General features: G+C 42.3%; 1 protein-coding gene across 8 annotated transcripts in view; it reads left to right on the top strand.

Annotated features, from left to right (window-relative positions):
* TBXAS1 (thromboxane A synthase 1) overlaps positions 1-23,823 on the top strand; it is a 254,516-nt gene that overhangs the window by 27,320 nt on the left and 203,373 nt on the right. For 6 of the 8 annotated variants that reach the window (XM_088652216.1, XM_035128282.3, XM_088652215.1 and 3 more), the window contains one exon: positions 4,583-4,777. The exons of the other annotated variants lie outside the window; for them this stretch is intronic. In XM_088652216.1, the coding sequence (XP_088508342.1) occupies positions 4,674-4,777 (104 nt within the window). In that variant the 5' untranslated portion in view covers positions 4,583-4,673. The remainder of the gene's footprint in view (positions 1-4,582; positions 4,778-23,823) is intronic. 8 annotated transcript variants of the gene reach the window in all.

Here is a 23,823-nt window from a genome sequence, read left to right as displayed (position 1 = left end):
AAACTCCCTTCTTGCTGATAGGGATAGTCTGCTGTAATTTCCCTGTGTTCGAGTTTAATGCAGTTGCTTTCTGGACAGCGGTAAAGTGGCAGAGCATGTATTGATCCAGATTGACTAGCATCTGGAAGCATTATTAATACAATAAAGTAAGGGTGTCTCTGTGAACTACTGTGCAAAGCTGGGGAACTGGTTAACCCTTTTAGTAGTCTCTAGAGAATGCTGGGGTGGCATTCATTTGGTTACACAGCTCAGGGAACATAACCTGATGTGGTTATAGCAGCGCCAAGTCACCTTTGAAATAAACTTTGTTAGCAATTTTATTTTTTACAATAAGAGTAGAAAATGCCCGATATTAGAGAAGCCTCGAATGTTAAATCAAAGCTGTTCCCTTGGGAAAAACTATATATTCTGTTCTTTTATAGTTCTGGGAATGTTGAGTGCCCATTTCTCAGAGCTGCTCGAGGAAAACACAGACATCTAATTCTCAAGAAATATGGCCAAACTGCAAAAAAACTTTGTCTTTGTGTGTTTAATTCTTTTTAAAAAGACACCATCACTAGACTTGGGCTTGTTCCAGAGGCTGGATATCTAGTTTTACGTTCCAGCTTTCAAGCAACCTGTGACAACTAGTAGGATTTTGCGGAAACAATGTGCTATGTTGGAAGAAGGTTATTGGTGAATTCGTACAGTGACTAGAGATCTCTCTCCTCAGATCTGGAATGGGTTGCAGGTATTACTGCAACTAATTTGTCTTGGTGCATGGCTGCTGAAGTCTACATGCATGAGCATTGCCCTGTCAGAGAAGGGAGAAACTGGAAAAGTCATCTGCTATGGGCTCCCTCTGTGGGTAAAATGTCTTAGGGTGCTTCTAGACTGTCTGTTTTTTTGGAGTGTGATTCAGTCGCAAGCAGGCAAATAGAAGTGGCACACTGAAAGCGGCTTTGGTGCTCTTGCAGAACAAACCCACTTCTCCCCTCGTCTCGTCAGATTTCTTGCCAGAAGCAAAGTGACGGGAAATGCAGTGGAAAGTGGCATAATATATACTTGAATGCCACTGTGAATGTGGGGGAAGCAGAATTGAGGCTGTAGAGTTGCTCAGCCCTGGGAGAAAATCATATTCTCACTCCCCATAGCTGCTGTTTTTCCCTGAGAGATAATCTTCTGTTGGCACTTAGGGAAGCTTTTCTGTCAAGACGGGTAGCAGTTTGGAGAAGGTGGGAGTGAATTTTATCTTTTTTTATATATAGATAATATTTAAATACCAATACAAAAAGAAAAAGAAAAAAATACGTCAAGAATAAACACAACCATTACATTTAACATTTAAACACAGATACTTCCCGTCCCTCTTATTATACATTTTTATATATCTTGTATTTCACAGGTTTTTACTAATAGTATCTCCCCCCTTTTTTTCCTCTTCAACTCCACTTTAATCATTCCTAATATTTTCAAACATCATTCGATATCCGCGAGTAGAGAATTATTTGGATAATGCACTTTGAGATAGTTTTTGTATATACTCCACTCTTTTGTTACTTTTTGCATAGATAGATCTCTTATTGAATCAGTCAGCTTAGCCATTTGTATGTAATTTAACATTTGTACTTGCCAATCCGTTATTGTAGGTAGCGTCTCGCTTTTCAATTTTTTTGCCACCAATATTCTGGCAGCAGTCACTCCATACAGAAATAAAGATCTTATTTCCTTTCTTATTTCAGATGGTAGTATATTTAGAAGGAAAATCTCAGGTGTCTTTTTAAATGTCAATTTAAATATTTTCTTTAGCTCCTCATATATTTCATTCCAATATTCTTTTATATTTTGGCAAGACCACCACATGTGGAAATATGTACCTTCCTCTTTTTTGCACCTCCAACACCTCGGGCTTATTCCCCTATTCATTTTAGCCAGCTTGCATGGTGTTAAGTGCCAGCGGTATATCATTTTCATACAGTTCTCTCTTAAGTTATAACATGCTGTAAATTTTAGGTCTTCAACCCACAATCTCTCCCATTGTTCTATATCAATATTGTGTCCAAGATCCTGAGCCCATTTGATCATTGAGACTTTAGTTTGTTCCTCTATCGTCTCCCACTCTAGTAGATAATCATACATTAAATAGATTTTTTTCTTTCTAACTTTAGTTATTATCTTTTCAAATCTTGATGTTGCTGTCGCTACTGCTGTATCTGTTAGCGCCAGCTTTTCCCTTGGTGTTTTATCTCTTAGTCCCCTTTAATTTCTTATCCTCTTTTGGACTCTCCCCTTGTTCTTTGGGATAAAATATTGGATGTCCCCCCACTTTATCCCCTTCGGATTTACAAGCTTTGCTTGCCTCAGGTCATTCTCCGCCTTGCGCCTTGGGTCCCCCCGTTGTCTCACCTCGCAAGAGATGTAGACTCCGGTGGTCCCCTTTCCAGCGCTGCAGGCAGTGTTGTCCTGGTTCACCCCAGGATTTTTAGGGGTCGCCAAGCCTCTGCGTTGCCCCAAAAGACCCCCTTAGGCAGCCACTTTGCGGAGCTCCCACAAAGTGCTTCCGATTCAGGGCGCGAGAAAAACCGGAAGCCTCCGTGAATTTTATCATTACTGTAGCGGCGGAGGGGAAAGGGTTAAGTCTCCTTCCCATGTGCCGCAGTCCTGATTCTGCTCACCTATGCAGCTGCTATTTTCAAAATGGAAATTAAGTTGCTTTCCGACAACGAACAACACTTATAGATTGGTCCTTGTATTGATTTTAAATAGTGTTTAAATAATGTTTATCTGCAGCCCTTCATTTTTAAGATTAGATAGATAGATAGATAGAAAGAAAGATATCTATCCTATCTATCTATCTATCTATCTATCTATCTATCTAATCTATCTACCTCTCTACCTCTCTACAGTGGTGCCTCGCTTAACGAATGCCCTGCTTAACGAAATTTCCGCTTAACGAAAGGATTTTTTGAGTGGTTGCCTTGCTAGGCGAATTCGTTTTATGAAAAATTTGTCTAGCGAATCATGGTTTCCCATAGGAATGCATTGAAATTCAATTAATGTGTTCCTATGGGCAAAAAAAATCCAAAAAAAAATATCAATGCATTCCTATAGGATTCGCTAGACGAATTTTCGTTATAAGAAAAGACCTGTGGAACGAATTAAATTCGTCTAGCGAGGCACCACTCTATCTCTATCTCTATCATCTATCATCTATCATCTTAGGGTCAAGTGCTGGAAAACATCAGAACAAAAATCCATCAAACCCCCAAATTTACAGTACATTACAAAAATAAGGACGTCTCAAACTCGAAACAACCATCCCCAGTACAGCACCATAAACAAGTCAGTAAAAACCACCACTCACAATAGCTGAGTAATAAAATATATGAAAATGGTTTAGGTGAACAGGTAGGTCTTTCAAAGGAATCAGGAAGCTGTTGCAATGAAGAGGGAATTTCAGCTGGCGTTTAGGTACTTTCACCCTGCTTGTAAGATAACTTGGATCCCCTCCTGCCTGAGGGGGGATAGAGATCAAAGGTGGCCGCAGTTGCAGACCTAACTAGAACATTTGGGAAAGTTTTATGGAGTTGGGGGTCAGGTGTGGCTCACTGCTTGGAAATTAAACAAAGGGTCTGCTGGTTTCTCTTTAAGGTTTCCAGACTCAAAAGAGAGCAGGGCAATTAAAGGCACAGAAGTCCTGTCCTCTATTGAGTCTGGCAACCCTAGGAAGGACTTTTGTTGGGGGGGAGAACCGACGTGATGGGTCAGTTAAGTATTGTTTTACTTGATATTGTTTTACTTGATCTATGGGGGGCAGCTGCCCCCTTGGCTACATCCATAGGGGAGGGCCTTGTTGGCAGAGGCCTTCTGCCAGTCAAAGTAGGCAGCACTGACTTTGATGGATCAACAGTCTTATATTTATAAGAAGAGCCTGCTGGATCAGGCCCAGCCTAGTCTAGCATCCTGTTCTCATAGTGGCCAACCAAATGTCTATGGGACTTAATGCAAGGCCCCCTCATATCTTCACTAGGCTCCCAGTCGAATGCTAAGGATTGCATTGCCATGGAGACTGATTCTCCCTTTGCTTCCAGAGGTGAACCTTACTAACACATATTAGCAGTTCTGCGAAGAAGGAAACTTGCCCTCCCACTGCCTGAGTCTTAATCTTTGAGTAGCACATTTCCAGAGCTGTCTGTCGAACATCGTTCCTATTAATCAGCAGAGCCATCCCAAAATCTTCGTATTGTCTAGGATATTTTCTATTAAAAAGTGATAAAGAAGTTCCATCGATTTCTCACCTACTGCCCTCCGGGCTTTTAAATCTATAGGTCACAAGAGAGGCGAGCTCGTTCTTATCTTTTATTCATCCCTTGCTGCAAAACCTGTGGGCCAGCTCTGATATCTCAGGCAGCAACTATGTAAATATTTATTGATGCTGCAGTCATTAAAGGGGGTGGGGTGGGGAAAGGAGTCGCTTGGGCCTATTGATGCAGGAAACTCTCAATTCTGCATCTGTTAGGCAGCAAGAACAGGAAAAGTTGGCGTTTTTGGTTTGGAGTTAGACTGCGTCAAACTGACGTTCTTGGTTCCTCTTTTGTTGCAGATTATCATCTGTATAAGAGTTGGACGGCTCTTATCACCCAAACTGAGACTTCCCTTCTTTTGCCTGCTCTACCAGTTTACTGCTGCTGTAGATGAAAATGGGACTAATGGCTGACTGTGGTTTCGGCTTTGTGGAAATAAATGGTACAGCACTGTCGGTGACCTTTCTGGCAGTTCTCTTGATCCTCTTGGGCTGGTAAGTGGGTGCATTAAATGCTCAGTGGAAGTCTGGTATGAATACATTTTTAGGCAGCGCGAGTTCAGTATTCAGCGATTTCTGGGTTAAAGTTGCTGTCCCAAAGACCAGTTTTGTTTGGGAGTTTGAACAGTCTTCGGTGGGACTTAGCACATGCATAACTGAGCCAGACCGTAGCCAGAATTTTCCTTTCTTTGAAGATGGCAATTCCTACAGTAAATGTATGGTTGCAAGAATTAATTGACAAAAATGATTGATTCCTTGTTTTAAAAATTCACTGTTGCATTTTAACTGGGCTCCCCTTCTTTAATCCCCTGGTGTTGTACACCACCTGTATATCTGTTGAGTTAAGTTACACTAAGAGCATTTCCATAAGGTGTTATGTATTATTCACTGAGAGAAACTGTTGGTGTAATTAAATACCTTGATGTGCTGTAATATTGACATCAATTAATAGATTGATAACAAGAAGGCTGATTGATTTAAATGTTCAACTGGCTGACAGCTCTAAAAAATGTATTGGAAACACACACTGTAGCTAACAGAGAACAAAGCTCCAAATATTTGTTTAAATTGGGTAATTAAAACACCTTTTAATTAAAGGATATAGATCGGTTTTTCTTCCCCTAAAGAATTTCCATAGAAGTTTATTATATTTTGTTCCTGGATAAAATTGTAATGAGACTCTTATAGGTAATCAGCTCTTAAGTAAGGATGTGTTCCAGGGCTAGAATCCCCTTGGCAGTAAAAAGTTATCCAGGACAAACTTTCCATAAGGTTGTATGGAACTAATATGCTGAAACAAAGGCAGACTCTCTGTAGATTTAGCCATGGGGGAGAAATTTTATTTGAGTTTGCACTTAAAGGTGAAATTGCCTAATTCATACTTTCTGAAATAATATCAGAACTGAAACACAGCAGTCCTTTGAAATTTGCCCTTCTCCAAATATAGCAATGCAGTTTTCCGGCCAAGTAACACGTATAAAAACACATATGCTGGAGTAAAGTGTGCATAAAAATGCATGCATTGATGAATATAGCGTACAGAAATGCTTTACTTTAGGGAAAATTGCTTTGCAAAAATGTGTATGTATGTGCTTATATATATATATATATATATATATATATATATATATATATATTGTATACATTTGGAGAAATGGACCTTAAAATGCTGGTGAATTTTCTGAAGGGCTTTAAAAATAAAATAAAATCTCAAACTGATGTGGAAATGTGCAGAACTGAATTTAAGATTAAGAAAAACAAGAAACTGAAATTGACCGATTTGCCCATCCCTATATATGGGTGTGATCATGGTGCTGCTATGTGCACTGTGTCAGACGCAGTAATCCTTCGTTTATCCTACACAATGTAGTCTCCTTTAATGATTATATTCTAGTATGAGATGGTTCACCCTATGGAAATGTTTATCAAAGGTCTGGTTGCAAATTCAGGATCTGTGATCTGAATCTCCCATGGTTTTTATTGAATATGAAATTGGACTGTGCCCATAGTAGTAAATTAAAAACTCACACACCCCTGCTGTTATTTATCCTGTAGGCAAAAACATGCAGGTACCATGAGAACATAAGGAGGAGAACCCTGCTTGGTCAGAGCAGCAGGCCTATCTTTCCCACCATTTCGTTTTCCACCATGGCCAACCAGAAGACCACAAGCAAGACAGGAACATAGATTCTACATGGCCAGAATTGACTTCGCCAATGGCTGCTATGATTATGTACTACTTCCAGTATCAATGGAACTATGCTTCTGTATACTGTTTGCTAGGGTTTATGAATGGAAGAGTGCTATTGCATTCATATCTTGCTTCTGGGCATCTGATTGGCCACTGTGAGAATGGAATGCTGGACTAGATGGGCTTTTGGTCTGATTCATCAGGGCTCTTCTTATGTCTAGTAACCATTGATAGTCTTATTCTCTGTGAATTTGTCTAATACCCTGTCTAGGTTGGTGGCTAACTCAAATAGGTACCTGTGAATAACCACTGTGGAGCAAATGACTTTGGTGAGGGTATATGGAGCAAGGTTGATCTGGGCAGGGGAGAAATAGTATGAAGGAAAGGATTAACCATGTTACTCCACCACCATGGCTGCAAACATGGGTTTTGAGGACTTCTTACATATTATTTGTGGTTCCAAAATCAAAGCAGAATGCAGGAAGCTCCTTTATACTAAGCCAGATACCTCTAGTTTTGCATTGGCTCTCCGTAGTTTTCAGGTCTTTTCTTAGCCCTACCTGGAAATGCCAGAAATGGAACCTGGGACATTCTGCATGCAGAAGAGATGCTCTTCCATTGGGCTGCAGCCCTTCACCTATTGCTGCTGGTAGAGTGTTGCACCTGCATAAAGGAAAGATTGAACGAATTAGGTCTGTACATATGTCAAAAAGAGGGAGGGGGGAAATAATCCAATGGAATAAAGGACTATGCTTATTGCAAGTGCACAAAGAAAATGCAAAAGTGCTGGAATGGCTGCTTCAGGTGGCTATCAGGAGAAAACCTGAGGCATTCTAAAATTATTATTCTGGCAATTAAGCAATGAACATCATCATGTGTAGGTGTTTTGATATCGTAATGGTCGTTGGATACAAACAATAAAAATTTGACTGAGTATCAATATTGCCACATTTAATCAAATGTTCCTGAGGACATTTGTATGCTGGGTTTTAAGAAAGGACAATAAAATTGGTCCTTTGCATTCCTGGGTGATCTCCTCACCTTTATTTTGCATTTAGTTTGCTTCATAACAGATTGGTGTCACCTGAAGTTACAACCCAGTCAGGGCTTTGGGTTTGTAGATATACATCTGCAAAAACTCTGTCCAAGCTCTGGTCATCTCTTGTTTAGACCGCTGCAGTGTTCTCTTGGCTGACAGGATTGACTCAAATTATAAGCCCATCCTTCACATGTAGAGCTAGTAAAATCAAATTAAAACAGCAATAATATAAAAAACTCTAAATAACCCAACATTAAAACAAGAGTTCTAGCAATTATATACAAAAACAACTCTTCATAAGTTGGACTTCAGTAAGGAGGTTGGAAACTCTAGAAATCTATGATTCTATAACTAAACCTGAAGCTGGGTAACTAACCTGTTATGTAACTAGCATATCCTTAACAGAGGTCTTCTGGTCTTGATCTTGGTTCTTTCATGGCTGTCTACCAGGCTGCTGCCAAAGTCATTCACTTGACTACTCCTTAAGTCCCTCCTTCCTGTTCCCTCCTGGATCCAGCACAAGCTCCTAGGGCTGGAATTCAGGGCAAATCTCTGCTTGGCTGTCAAAATCACTGGCTGACCTTGGGCCAGTCACCTCGTCTCTCGGCTTAATTTACAGGGTTCTTATGAGTCTAGAACTGGTGCCTGGGTGAGAACAATGTGTGCCACTCTGAGCTCATTGGAGGAAGGGTGAGATAATTAATAATTATTAATTACGGTAATTCAATAAATAATTATAGTCCTCCTCCAGAGGTACATTTTTTGAACTTCTTGTAATGTTGTAAAGGGTTCTGTAGCATCTTCTCAGCCAAAGTGTACCGGCCTCCAGCAACAAAGCATGGAAAGCAACAGGTTCATCACCCTCTCTGATGTTGCAAAGGATTCTGGGATGTATCTCCAGGCTTGCACTTAATTTTGCCACTAGAGAAATATGACACCCCGCAGATAGGGGTTCACTTCAGGATTAAGGTCACCCAGATGTTGATGTTGCTCAGCAAGGTTTTAATATCTGTTCTTGGATATTATTCAAGGTTAAAACTGCAAAAGAAAACCCCAATATCTTTAAAAGTGCTTGTTGCTTACAGTACTTTTTATTCCTCATGATGATTTATAGTCATGAAATCCCACATGGTTTCAGCTATGGAGTCAGAGGTGGGGGGTGCAAGACCCTTCTTAAATGGTACTTTTGCCCACAGAATTGCTTGGGAGGTTTTGACTCTGATCTGGGAGTTGCGTAAGGATTTTATTTCATGAGGTATGAGTAGGGATCCTACAACAGTGCTTGAAGATGCATACCTCGCCTTCTGAACCCAAGCAGTGATAGATCAGAGAAGTTAAAGTGATTTAAAAGTTTTATTAAGTTATAGCTATAACACAATAGACCAGATCCTTCTTGCTTCTTTCCTGCACTTGGTTAGACCTGGAATGGAGGGACTAACTTACCCGTCTTTCTCTACTTGTAACTTGTCTGTTTGACCATAGCCTTTAATCCCCTTTCCCCGTCTCCATCCAACTTGGGGCGTCTTTTTCTGATTAGCTCCAAAGATCTTTGTCTGCTCCTTGGGCGATAACATCTCGCCCACTTCCTTATCTTGCAGTTCCAGGCGATCAGCAAATTTTGTCCTCTTGCACCATCTCCTGTCCTTCATTTCCTTATTTAGATATTTGTCACACTGCCCTTACCAAAAAACCTTGTGGTCACCAACTTTATCTCTTGCTCAAGCATACTCCATGGCGCCTTGCTTTGCTTCTCAGTTCCGATCTGCTTTTAGCTATGATAAGCTGCTAGTCTCATGATTCCATGCCTTCATAATGCTGGAGCTTCATACCTGTATGAAATAGGTGCATGCTACTTTAGCCCTACTATTATACCCAGCACTAGCGCACGTGCCTACTGCAGTGCGCTTGGACAGATGCTTTTCGTCGTTGGTTCCCTTTTGCTAAATTCAGATCATGTTGAGTCTTTTTCGAGAAACCTGCCTGCCTGGTGAATTGTGGAGAGGGACAAATTGTCTGACCTTGTTGTGGTTTTAGAGATATGTGGAGCAGCCAACTAATGCATCAAGGAGCAAATGATTCCACGTTTCTCAAATTTAGACCAGAGCTGATTTCGCTTTTACCCCCCCCCCCAAAGGGTAAGCTAATTGGAGGTGGTTTGGTGACCCATCTTCCAACTGGAATACAGGGATAATGGTGACATCCGGTGAGACGGTTTGCGGCTTTAATGAGGCTTTAAAGAGAGAGTAAGTGTGGGGTTTGCAAAACTTAGTATCTTTGGATGGCAGATGCTGTGGTTCATCATGCAAAGTATTATTATAATAATTTTTTTTTTTATCTCCAGTTGCATATTGAGTCGAGTCTTCCATGCCTGGCTATGGATGTGCATATTCCTTTTGTGGCTTTCCTTTTTGCTGTCTGTGAAAGTGTTGATAAAATGAATGTAGGAACTTAACCATCTTTTAGAAGTTTAATGTACCAGAAGCCTGGCATTATGAAGAAGCTGTCAAGCTTTCAGACATCTTTGTTCAAAGTGGATCTTCACTGCCTTGTCTAAACAAACCCGAATGTTGGAAATGTGGAAATGGAGAGGTAGGTGTCTGTATATAAATGTGGGGGACACACTTCAAACGGTGTCGTTTCAGAATTCTGAAACAGGCACTTAGGCGCTTGGCTGGAGTTGTTGTTATCTCACAGTCATCTTGGGTGTATAGCTACCCTCATCATTTTCCACTCTTCTTTTAAGTCCACATACTGACTCTGGCATAATAATTCATGGCAAAGGTAGGATCAGACTCCATTCTCTTATCTGATTCTTTCTCTGCCCCCCCCAAACCTTTATTTGGAGATAATAAGTCCAGAATGTAGACATCACACAGGACACTTGACCTGCTGCTGCTTCCCAGTTGAAAAACAAACGATGGGCAATGGTGAGATGTCTCTCCATACTTTTGGGGGGATTAGCACAAATGGTTCCTTTGTTGTAGAATGACTCTGCTCCCTTGATGTGCCAAGGACTCGCAAAAACAAAAAAACAAAGTTTACTAGCTTGGGCTAATGCAGGTAACAAAACATTTTGCATCACTGCATAGATAACATTCCTCCCTGCACAATGAGCAGCATGCTGTGCTATCATGTCTGAGCTGTTTGCGTACAGAACTTAGGGACCCCTACCCCCAATCTCTCCTTTTTATAAAAAGGAAGTTTATAGTCCTCCTCCTGCATAGGAAGATAGAATATGTGCGGTAAATTGCCAGTTTTCATAGGAGCACAGGGCTGGAGGAGAGGGCTGGGGAAACACAAAAGGGGCTTTTCTCTGTTTTTGCAAAAGGCAATAAACAACACCCGCCTTATCGCCAGTCTTCTCACAACATTGAATGACTGGAGGGAAGGACCACAGATCAGGGGTAGAGCAAATGCTTTGCAAACAGAATGCCCCAGGTGCAGTCTCTGGAGTCTGCAGTTAAAAGGACCAAAAATAAGAACGTGGGAAACACCTTTGCCTAAGACTCTGGGTTAGATTAGACAAGGGCTGCCCAGCCAGGAGTACATTTAGAAATCTGAGATCAGTTGATCACCAGCAGTGGCGGAGTAAGCTGCATGGGCGGCTGGAGCGGCGGCCATGCAGTGTACCGGGGGGGGGCAATCTGCGCAGGGGGTGGGACGATCCTCGACGTGCTGCGCCGCGATTCTCTGCTCGCGGATGCAGCGGCAGTGGTGCAATCCTCCGCATGCGGCTGCGGCGGAGCGATGGCAGTGGCTTGCGCCGCTGTGCCTTGGGGTGGTGGGGCGAAACCCCTGCGGGGTGCCTCTTTGTCACCCCTCTCAGAGATGGCACCCGGGGTGGATCACCCCCCCCACCCCCTTCCTCCGCCAGTGATCACCAGGCCTTTCAAAGCCCCGTGCTCATTGCTCAGTGCTTCACAAGACTCAACTACCAGTGTATTTTTGATGCTTTGCAGATTGTGCCTTTCCCCACACGTGGCTTCAAACCATGCCAGCAAAAAAAAAAAAAGTTGCCTGATGCCAGTTGACTGACAGGTGGGCAGCTCTGCCCACTTGTCAAACTTGGCCCATGATGGATGTGGAAGATACTGATCTTACCTACTGGCCAGATCCACTTCACCACACCTCTGGCTCTGTTGTATTGTGAGCCCTGGTCAAAACAATGGCTAACCTAGTCCGAGGCTTTACAGATTCTGTGGTTTGGATTCCAATCAACAGTTAGTGCTTGCTACGTAGGAGACAAGCAGCTACGTCAAGCTAGGAATACCTGTTTCATTATACTCCTCTCTTTTGCTTGCAACAAAGCTGTGGAGCCGAAGCTGTTACAGAACTAGTGGCACTGAAAGAAACTGGACTCCTCCTTTTCAATGCTTGTTAAAAGGTTCCTTTCTTTATAACGGGGTAGGCAACCTGTTTGCCCTTGATATGGCATTGGGTGGGCGTTCAAGGGCTGCATAGCTGGTGCTGGGCGCAGTGAGGAACACACATTCAGTACAAATATTTTTTTGTTCAAACACACACACACACACACACACACGAACAGCATCTGGATTGCTCTCTCTGTCTCTGTGTGTGTGCCTTAGCCTTCCCTCCCAGCAAATCCCAAGCTGCCAAAGACTGCTGCCCCTTTGCTGCTATCAGTGGCGTGGAGACAATGATCTGGGATGTATCATTACTGCAGGATGGAGAATGCTTTAATAGCAGCGGCAGGAAGAGTTATCTTCTCCCCGCTGCCCAGCTGATGACTGAACTGATCAGTTGGGGAAGTGGGCAGAGCTCCCCAGAGCATGGTGGGCTCCACATGCCCTGCCTTCCTGCGATTCATAAAGACCCCTGTTTTCCTAAATCCCACTTGGCCCATCTTTTCACTTTGTGTATGCCCATGTGCACAAAATAGTCGTACAGTATTCCCTTCCCTTTACACATTGCTCCTCTCTACCGACTGCTCCTCAGCCTCAATATCCGTAAGCAGAGAACCCTGTGCCATGGCAACATTTTAATACTTTGAGTAGAGGTATATTTTGTGTGATATTTTTTTTTAAAAAATCTTATTCCATCTATAAACAAATCAACAAGCGAGACCCTTGAGAGCTATTTCTCTGTAGCTATATTCTTCCAGCTGCTTTCTCTTCTCTGCAGCTTGTACTGCAAGTGTGTTTATATATAAAAAATATAGGCCAGTCTACCTGCTTGGGTGCGCGGAGCATTTGTTTCCTCCAAACAGCAGCACTGTCATAAACACTGTGGTTTTTACAATGTGGGTAATAATAAGATTACTAATAGCACTGAGATGTTTGCTTATTTAATAGACTATCATTTACCAAGCAGAAAACGTCTTGCTGTTGCAGCTGCTGACACTTTGCTGGGAATAGTCTATGTTATTATATTTTTTGGGGGGGGAGTGGGAGGAATACAGGGGGCATGTATTTTAAGGAATAATTATCATATTGCAAAGGCTGGGAGGGAAAGTAAAAAGGACCTCCTTGCCCAAAGCTAGTGGTGGGGGTGGGGATGGCTGGAACTAAGCTCAGCTCGGTTAATGGCGCAATCGTGTCAGATGTCTAACCTTGTGGGCCAAAAAGTGTGCCAGGCCCCAGCAACCAGCTGTGAATCCCTGCAGGCCAAAGCAAACTACAGTGGTACCTCAGGTTGCAGACGCTTCAGGTTACAGACTCCGCTAACCCAGAAATAGTACCTCGGGTTAAGAACTTTGCTTCAGGATGAGGACAGGAATTGGCCAGTGGTGGCAGCGGGAGGCCCCATTAGCTAAAGTGATGTCTCAGGTTAAGAACAGTTTCAGGTTAAGAACGGACCTCCGGAATGAATTAAGTTCTTAACCCGAGGTACCACTGTGAATTCATTTCTTGCAACTTTCGCTTGTCCGCACACGAGAGAGAATTATTATTATTTTTGGTCTTTATTTGTTGCTTTTTGTAAAAAAAACACACCCTAATCTGTCCTGCTTTGTTGGCTCTGATGGGTGAAAGGTTTTCCATGAAAGAATTTGGAGCACTTGCTGTGTTAAAGGAAGAGAACAAAGGATAGGCAAAACATATTGCCTCGTTGTTGTTAAAGATATGTCCAATAACAACAACAACAACAATAATAAATTATATTTATACCCCCCCCCTCCCTGGCCTAGACTTCGAATTTTGAAGAGGCCTGAGCACATGGCAACAAGATGGGAGAGAAAGAGGTGGATTTAGGGGGAGCAGAACCAGTTTCGTTGTATTGCGAGACGCGCCTCTGAGGCAATGCTTCCCCTCCTCAATGCGCCCCCATGGCAGGGAAGGCCATGGATCTCTGTTGGATCTCTGCTCAGGACACAATATAAATAAACGCAGTAGAAATAAATGTTACCTTTATTTTCTGTTATTTAAAATCAATGAAGAACACAATTATCCATTAAATCCACTCTCCTTCCTATATTTAAAATACAGGCCATTAGATGTCTGAAATAATAAAAATGTCTTCACCAGGGTGCCAGTGGGTGCCATTTGGGTCTCTGTTTGAGAGAACATTTCATAATTATGGCACCCTATTTAGGAAAATGCTCCTGTTTGGTTTTTATTTTTTAAAAAATTACTTTTATATCCCATCCCAGGTTAGTGGGAAAGAGTCGCGCAACCTCAGAATCTGCTTGCTGGCTATTGTGGATTCTGGACTAGATGAGTTTTTGGTCTGACCCACAAGACTGTTCATATATTTGTAACCCAGCAAATGTGCAAGTTCTTTGTTCCCCTTTGCTGGATCTAGTGGTTTCTCTAGTATCACCTGGGATGCTGTGGGCAACTAGTGTCTAGAATGGCCTCTTCCAATCAGCAGCCTTGGTAATGCAGGGATTAGTGAAACAGCTCCACCTTGCCTGGCCTCTGGCTCTATAATTCCCCAGTTCTCTCCTGGAGGAACATCATTTCAGAGAAAGCAGCTTGCGTTTCTATTACAAAAAAAATAACCCGGGTAGGATCTAGATTTGGGTTTCTTTTGAATGGCAGCCTAGTGATAGGAAGAATTAGCAAGCCGGAATAAAGCAAAGCAAGATAAAATGTTTCTTATTTATAAAAGGGCTCTGTGTGTATTTTGGGTGTTTGAGGCCTTTCCATATCTGGCCTCAGGCATGCAAAATATTTTAAAACCTGACATTCAGAGAGATTTGTCATTGAGGCTTTGCTGGTGTCGGGATGGAATAAAACAAGTCCGGCTCTGGTTTAGCTCTCTAAAAGTCATCAGTGGCCAGGTGTTATTTTGGATCAGTGTGTTTAGATGAGAAGTAAGACAAGGGCTGCTTTATGTCTGGGGAGTTTTGAATTTTGTACTGACCCTAATTTTTTTTCAATGTCAAACAATCCCCCCCCACATCCCCCACTTAAAAATGTTGCTAACCATAACGTGTTACTATGATATGAGGCATAGGAACAAGATTTCCTTTTTGGAAAAAAGGAAAGAAAACAGTTTCTTGGAAGCTATTTGCAACAGTTCTATAAAAACCAGGGTCTGCTAACGTCCTTTAACAGATGTGGATAGTTGCAGTATCAACACTCCCCCACATACAATGGCTGAGATTTGGCTTGTATCCTGCTTTCCAAAGACTGGTTAAAATAAAATAAAAAGGATCTAGAACTTACTGATGTAGTTCACCTTTTGATTCTGTATAAATTGTATTTTTAAGGTCTTTTTTTCCCCAACAGGGAAAGGAATTTCCGAGGTGAGTTGATGAAGAAGGGTTCTATATTTTGGTTTTTTTTTTACTAAATGCAGCTGTTTTTGTTTCTTATTCCCGCATTTCAAGTCAAATAGTACTGATTGTGAAATAAATTATGTAGCCCAGAAGGGTATATGTAGTGCTTTACGGAGTAACTCAAGGGGAAAATGTGGATGCCTGTCCCGAACAGCTTCCAGTCTAAATGTTTACCACAAGTTTGGTTGCCAGGTCAGGAGATTTCAGGGCCCAAACTTGAGACTTGAGACCCACACCTGGTGAAGTCACAGAGGTGGGGCTTGGTGAAATCATTTTGCATTAACCACAGTTGCTGAGAACATGTCGTTTCTTTAAAAAGTATACTAAACGAGCAAATATGTTATCGGTAGGAAATTAAGATAGAAGCCTTCACTAAAGGGGGTGTTCCCAGGTCCAGCAGAGGTAAGGGGGTCGTTCCTTTTTCACCTGGATTTTGGGGAGAAATCTTTGGAGGCTGTGGAGAATGGCAGGAAGCCTTGTTGGCTCCCGTTGATCCATTTCTGAACCCTCAAGTCTTGAAGCTAAAGAATGCCTGGTAGCTTCCAATGAAAGTCACTCAGAGGTTTGGAAACACCTGTAATGTGCCCATTAAACTACAGGTGTTGTGTCCTTCTGTCCATATTATGGGGAAAATAGATGTATTTATGTTGCATAGCTTTCTGAATTATGATAGCATCCATCTGGAGGGGAAGGAAATACCTATACTGTAAATGCAATACTGCACTAATTTAAACATTGGCCGACTTGTGAAGAACAGTCTGAGTTATTTGTGTCATTTCTCTGAGAATGACCAAAAAATGACAAGAACTTCTACTAAAAGGGTAATGGGCTGGAATTTTTATCTTTCTCCCATATGTGTGTGTGTTTAACAGCACACATATTTTTAAAATGCTATTCTTAAGACAATTGCGAGCAAAAAATAAAATGATAAGACTTCCTTCCTTGGCAGCAAAAAGCTGTTTCTTGCGTGAAAAGTATAAACAGTGAAAAAGACTATATCTAGTTGCAGAGGCGATCCAAAGGCAACAAAGAACTGAAGGTCAAACAATAATAAAACGAAAGGAGGTGAAATTATAGCCTTTCTTCCTTTTTCTGTTTTGTGATGTGCTCCTTGGCAGCTGTGAAGGTTCTGCACTTAAAAGAATTTGTCACGTGACTATTTGTGATTTGTACTTTAAGGAAAGCGAGGAAGCACGAAACACATGGTGATGGCAGCTGAGAGAGGCATCTTTCCAGAGGTATTGGGCTCCTGTTCCAAACAAAGTCCTTTAAGACATAGCCAAATATTGATAACCTGGAGGTATTATTAACGTATAATACCTGGCGGAGTGTCTCCATTCCCATCGTTCAGCCCAGACACTGAGGTCCAGCTCCGAAGGCCTTCTGGCGGTTCCCTCCCTGCGAGAAGTGAGGTTACAGGGAACCAAAGCAGAGGACCTTCTTGGTAGTGGCGCCCGCCCTGTGGAATGCCCTCCCATCAGATGTCAAGGCAGCCCTGTTTAGGGAAGTCTTTAAATGTTTGATCTTTTATTGTGTTTTTAATATTCTGTTGGGAGCTGCCCAGAGTGGCTAGGGAAATCCAACCAGATGGGCGAGGTATAAATAAATACTAAATTATTCTTATAGAATGTGTGTATGCATGGGGAATATCAGCTGTATTTTTATCACTCCTTCTATTGCTGATGTTCAGGTTGCGCACGCAGCTAAAACAGTACCACCCACGCACAAGTCCAGCCTTATGTTCTCACAGTGGTCAGCCAGTGGAAAGAGATACCTTGGAAGGTAGTGGGATTTCCTTCACTGGAGCTTTTTAAACAGAGGTTGGATAGCCATCTGTTGATCTAGCTATGAATCCTGCATTGTAGGGGGTTGGACTAGGTGACACCTAGGCTCTTGACATCGGTTCCGGTCCCCGCACGCAGTGGGAGAGTGGAGGAGGAGGGGGGAAAAGGATGGAAATGTATGTAGACCCGTTAGACAGCGGTGGGTTCTGCAATTGCCGGGCGGGATCTGGCCCACGGGCCGTAAGTGACTGTATTAAAACCTCTACACCATACATAATTTTATGCATTTCTATTATGTTCTCACTTGCTCACCTTTTCTCCCAACTAAAAAGCTCCAAATTTTCCAAATTTTGTAAACTTTCCTCAAAGGGGAGTTGCTCCATCCCCTGGATTGTTTGATTGCTCTTTTTTCTAAACTTCTCCCAGCTCTACAAAGGGCAGTCTGCGCTGCAGCATTTTGTTGCAGTCCAACTTACTGCTCCAGGGCCTTCTCTGCAGTGACTCCCCACCTATGGAACGCTCTCCCCAGGGAAGTTTGCCTGGCGCCTTCATTTAGGCACCAGGCAAAAACATTCCTTTTAAACCTTGGGTTGATCTTATTGACATCCAACACCCTTTTAGAATGTGGGGGAGCGGGTTTATTGGGTTACTGCTTTGGGTTTGATTTTATATGATGTGGTCTTGTTGTGAACTTCAGCATATAATAACTGGTAAAGGTAAAAATTAGACAGTGTTCTCTTTCCCAGCAAGATAAAAACAGCCTCTCTTCCCCACTACCACGCACCCTGCAACAAAACACCATTTCACTTAATGTCCCATTTCTTTCTTCCCAAAATTGCACAGTTAAATTACAGACCTGCCTTCAAAGGGTGTTGCCAGTTTATGGCTGTGCAAGCCTTAAAAACATGAGCATTGCTGTGTTCAGTTCAGGGACGGCCTGTGTCCATCTGCACCATCTATCTATATCTATCTATCTATCTATCTATCTATCTATCTATCTATCTATCTATCTATCTATCTATCTATCTAATCTATCCTCTAACTTAAACCAGCTTGACATTTGCATGGCACTGTTTTGCAAACAAAGTTGTATTGTTTGAAAATCTGGTTAACCACAGATTACTTCTGCATTGTACTGCAGCTAAAGCCTAGAAGCCTAAGTCACGCAACCGGATGACATGACAGGGTACATTCCCTCAACTGAGTGGTGGTTGTTTTCTCTCCCAGCTATTACTGTATTTATTGAAATATTTCTGTCCCACAAATTTCTTAGAAATGTATCAAGGCAGTGTACCCACCCATCTGCAAAGCTTCTCTCTTTGCAGGAGTCAAGCTCACTTGATGATACCCCCCAAGGAACCATAAGCAAAGGTCTGATAATATGCTTTCAAATGAGGACTAATCTGAATGCTAGCAAGTTGCTTTTTAAGGCTTGTTGAAGTTGCTGGTTTCCTTTTAATTTGTTTTTAATGAACTTTTATTATGGAGATTGGGAGAACCGTTTCAGGATTCTGTAGTGCCTAAAAACCCAAAGGGGAATCATACTTCTTTTGTACAGTGCAGTGACTTTGTCACGAGAAATGACTGGATTCAAAACATCCTGTTTTCTCCCCCTACAAATGTGTTCAGTGATAATAAGGGTGGGGGCAGGGGAGTTGGACGGGACATTCCATACCAATTATGGTGTGTCAGTCAAAGTGGCTTATTTTACACAGTCTTCCTGTAAATGCTGTTTTATACATTTGCATGCATGTTTACTCGGAAGAAAGCCCCTCTAAATTCAGGGGCGCTTGTGGTTGTTGTTGTTGTTTAGTCGTTTAGTTGTGTCCGACTCTTCGTGACCCCATGGACCAGGGGCTCTTATTCTCCAGTTAAACATTCATAGAACTGTAGCCAGAAGGAATGGTAGTAGGATGAGAAATTCATCTCCACAATTTCCCCTTGCAATTAATGGGAACATAAAGACTGGAGGCCGTTTTATGGGTTCCTTTTTATTGCAGAAATTTAAAAATGAAGCAAAAAAGCTACACACAAGTTCCTACCTATATTGAGATACTGCTGCAGAGGAAAGAGGAGAGTACAAAGGCTTTTAAAGAGTGGCAGCCCCCCTCCCCATTTCTTTTGCTTGTTTTTGTGGCAGTGGTAGTGGTATAAAATTGGTGGGGGTGTGATTTGTTCAAAATTAATAAAGATGTTTTTTAAAAAAGAAAAAAGAGCAACAGTGAAACTACCAAGCTTGCCCTGGGAATTCTCCACCTGAGATTTTAATCTGAGATGGAGAAAAATTTGGAGCCTTATATAGCTCATGTCTTCTTAGTGCTTGGAAACTTTTACCGGTGTGTTTACTTGCAAATGCCAGGTGTGTTGCAGATGTCATGGGCTTCTATTTAGGGTGGCCTAACAGACTTCTTAGCAGGGACGCAGGTGGCGCTGTGGTCTAAACCACAGAGCCTAGGGCTTGCTGATCAGAAGGTCGGTGGTTCGAATCCCTGTGATGGGGTGAGCTCCCATCGCTCTGTCCCAACTCCTGTCAACCTAGCAGTTCGAAAGCACGTCAAAGTGCAAGTAGATAAATAGGTAACACTCTGACGGGAAGGTAAATGGTGTTTCTGTGCGCTGCTCTGGTTTGCCAGAAGCGGCTTAGTCATGCTGGCCACATGACCTGGAAGCTGTATGCTGGCTCCCTTGGCCAGTAAAGCGAGATGAGCGCCACAACCCGAGAGTCATTCGCGACTGGACCTAACGGTCAGGGGTTTCCTTTACCTTTAACAGCCTTCTTTACAGAGGGCAATGCTTTATTTGAAGGTGCACTCTATTTGAATGAAGGGCTGTCTGGTCCAAATTCAGTCTAAAGGTAAAGAAACATCAAGAAAGGTGAGCAGAGGCCTTGAAGTTGCCCCTCAGCAGCAGACTGAACAGCCCCCTAATAGCAGTACTCCTCACTCTGTGTTAAGATAAAACATGCTCTGAGATGGCACAACTTTCCTGAAGTCACTGTCCCAAGTAAATTTCAGAGAATGCCTTCCCCTTTCAACAACTGATAGCCACCTGTGAGCCCCTGCTGAGGATTCCATGTGGAGGTTAGATTGGCTTCCCTAAGAAGCAGGGCCTTTTTGGTTGTAGCCCTAGAACTCAATGATGCCGTGTCCCAGAACACCCATGATGCCTTTTATTTATTAACCTCTTGCTGGCAGTCCCAGGACATTCTGTTTTCTGTTATGCATTCAGCATATGATGCTGAGTTGCTTTTTTCATTGCTCTTGCTCAGGGGTCAGCAAACTTTTTCAGCCGGGGGCTGGTCCACTGTCCATCAGACCTTGTGGGGAGCCGGACTATATTTTGAAAAAAACAATGAATGAATTCCTATGCCCCACAAATAACCCGGAGATGCATTTTAAATAAAAGCACACATTCTACTCCTGTAAAAACACGCTGATTCCGGACCGTCCACGGACCAGATTTAGAAGGCGATTGGGCCAGATCCGGCCCCCGGGCCTTAGTTTGCCTACCCATGCTCTTGCTTAGTTTCCGTTAATTGCCACTTTTATATGTTGTTATAATTTGTAAATCATTTAAGGATTTACAAAAGGAGGAAAAGAGAGGCTGTATAAAATTATTTTAATTCAATCTTTGGGCTCCAAGATTGGCTTTTTACTGAAACGTTTTTTAAAAGGAGTGAAAAATCTTGTACGGTGGTGCCTCACTTAACGAATGCCCTGCTTAACGAAAGGATTTTTCGCGCGGAGACGAATGCGTTTTACGAAAAATTCGTCTAGCGAATCGCGGTTTCCCATAGGAATGCATTGAAATTCAATTAATGTGTTCCTATGGGCAAAAAAAAGTCAAAAAAAATTCAGTGCATTCCTATGGGATTCGCTAGATGAATTTTTCACTATAAGAAAAGACCCGTGGAACGAATTAATTTCGTCTAGCGAGGCACCACTGTATGTTCACTCACAGGAAATATGCCCCAAATTTGCCACTCGTTACATCTCCCCACCCCACCCGTCTACTATCTGAAATGAGGACTTAATTGTAAGCCCAGCTTGATACTTTTCCCCCTTTGGTTTCTTTGCTGGCTATAGAATTCTCCACTGTTCCATTATTCTACTGATGCTGGATCAAGGCTGGCTGGGAATAGATTGTGCTGGGAATTATCTTCATTTGTTCAAACGTAATGTGGAACAGGCCTACACCCTTGACACAAATCCAGGGTGAGCAGAAAGCAGAATGGGATCTTTTGGTAGATCCTTAGCTAATTTGCAGTAAGTGGACAAGGGTTTCTGATTTTCATTGGTTTTAGGAATGGCAACAATAAACCCACTTTCCTCACCTAAATTTGAATTCTGTAGTGAAGGAAGAGAAGGGAAAAAAGCCAACCAAGGGTGAAATTCTGGAAACAAATTCCCAGGCTCAGAATGTGCTCAGAGGTGCTATGGCGTTTAATTATACATATTTTATCTACAGTGGTAAGTTGGTTGTCAAACATAACCCGTTCCAGGAGTCCATTCGACTCCCGGAACGGTTTGAAAACCAAGGTGCAGCTTCCGATTGGCTGCAGGAGCTTCCTGCACTCAGTTGGAAGCCGCGCCGCGTCGGACATTCAGCTTCCAAAAAAACGTTTGCAAACCGGAACACTCACCGCAAACCGGTTTGCGGCGTTCGGGAGCCAAAACATCCAAGTACAGAGGCGTTCGACAACCAAGATATGACTGTGCAATGATCTTGGGAGTTTTAGTAAAAAAGAAGAAGATAAAGCAGAACTGAAGTCTGCCCACCTCTGGGATAAATAAAAGAAAATCTTAGTTTGAATTTTTGTCCTGTAGCGCAATATCCTCCTCATCAAAATAAGTGCACTGGTGTATTCCACTGATTCTATCACCTTTTGTGAAACATGTTTACATGCCCCAAACAATAGAGCAATCAATGTTTTGTTACTTGGCCATGCTGCAATGCGGGGCTTCTTTTGCCAGGCAGGAATAAGCAATGGCTTACCTAGTGGATTAAATACAGGTAGGTAGCCGTGTTGGTCTGACGCGGTCAAAACAAAATAAAAAAATCCTTCCAGTAGCACCTTAGAGACCAACTAAGTTTGTCATAGGTATGAGCTTTCGTGTGCATGCACACTTCTTCTGATACACTGAAACAGAAGTCACCAGACCCTTATGTATAGTCAGAGGGTGGGGAGGGGTATTACTCAGAAGGGTGGTGGGAATGGGTGATTGGCTGATAGGAGTTGCTGATACCTAGTGGATTAAAGAATATTACGCACACTCATGCTTCTCTCCGTCACCTCCTGCTTAGAGTTCTACATTGCAAACAACTTTATTCTGGCAAAGTAGCATTGGTAAAACTACCCTTACTTGGCCATGGGTGGCCTCTATTGGATCACCAAAAAGGAGGCCACTGATTTCTGTAACTATGGGTATCTTCAATCTGCTGTCCAGGTTCGGATTGCTTGCTTCTCTCAGGGTTCTTTATCTTTCAAATAGTAGTTTGTCATATTCATACTTTAAACTTTAGGAGATTGTGTGTTTTAGGTGTGCACACTTTTGAATCTGTGTTGCGTTTTATGTTTATGGTCCTCTATATCTTACACTTCCATTACTTTAATTGCTGTGTTTTTTCCGTTTTTGTTTAGATTCCTCTATCTAATTTTAATCTTTCTCATTCTTTATGATCATGCATTCATCTTGAGATGAGATGTGCTATAAATGGCACATCAGTATGGATAAATCTTAAAGAACATTTTAAATTACCAAAGACTTGCATTCTTCTGCTTCCCCAACTTATTATTTTCTAAACTTTTTTCAATTTTGCTTTTGCTTTTGCTTTTTTTGGGGAAATAGCTAAAACTTGTTATATCAACCAAAATAGCTATTTGGAACCTGCCCTGAATATATGTGTGCTGTTTGCAGCAGTAGCTGGATGTGAAGATATGCTACAGACCACTGGAAGATGTCTTTCATGATGGCCAATTCCGTTGATCCCTGCAAATCCTCTGCCCCGCCTCACACTTCTGCACCCTCTGCAGATGGTAGTATTGAGGCCACTTTTTCCTCCTTAACTGCTTATTTACAGGATCAGATTCCAAGAAGCAAAATACTGGCCAAATGTCCTGTTCTTCTTCATTCTTTTTTTTCTTAAAAAGTGTTCATTTGCACATTCTTTTACAGCCTAGGAATGGTTGGGCAAATGCTGTACATTGCAGCATAGCCCAGACTGCTGGATATGAGGCCTGCTCTTTTGACTCAAGAAACTCTTTGCCTCTGAGCATCCGGAGGTAAACCCAAATACTGGCATAAGCTGGTAGGGTTTGTATGTTGGGAAAAGTCAGAAAAGAAAATGAAACGTTTCAGAGATTTGCAAATACAGGTTGGAAGGGTGGAGAATGAGAACCAGATGAGCACTTTCTGAAATTTCCCTTTAAAGAATTGCATCAAAGGGTGCATCTTCTTCCCTTCCATGGCACGGTGACAGAAGGAACGGCACCTGGTGGAAATTCTCACTTTGACACAACAAATAAGCTGAAAGCCTTCTGTTCTGGAAATTGGCCAGACCCAGGATTACGGAATTTTGGTTGTGTTGGCAACTCTACCAGCTTCTTATAACCACCTGGAAAAACTGAGGTTTGGCTTATTGCCTTGGTAGAGCATGCAATCCCCATCTGCCACTATTCCAGATGCTTTTAAGCAGCCACTAAGCCGTATGTTGACAGCACTTTCTATCCTTTATCTCAAGTACCTGTTTGTGAGAATATGCCGCAAACTGGTAATTCCCAAGCTG

Source organism: Zootoca vivipara, chromosome 9 (genome assembly GCF_965207765.1).
Source record: "Zootoca vivipara chromosome 9, rZooViv2.hap1.1, whole genome shotgun sequence".
NCBI classification, from domain to species: Eukaryota; Metazoa; Chordata; class Lepidosauria; order Squamata; family Lacertidae; genus Zootoca; species Zootoca vivipara.
This window is presented reverse-complemented; position numbering and strand designations above follow the sequence as displayed.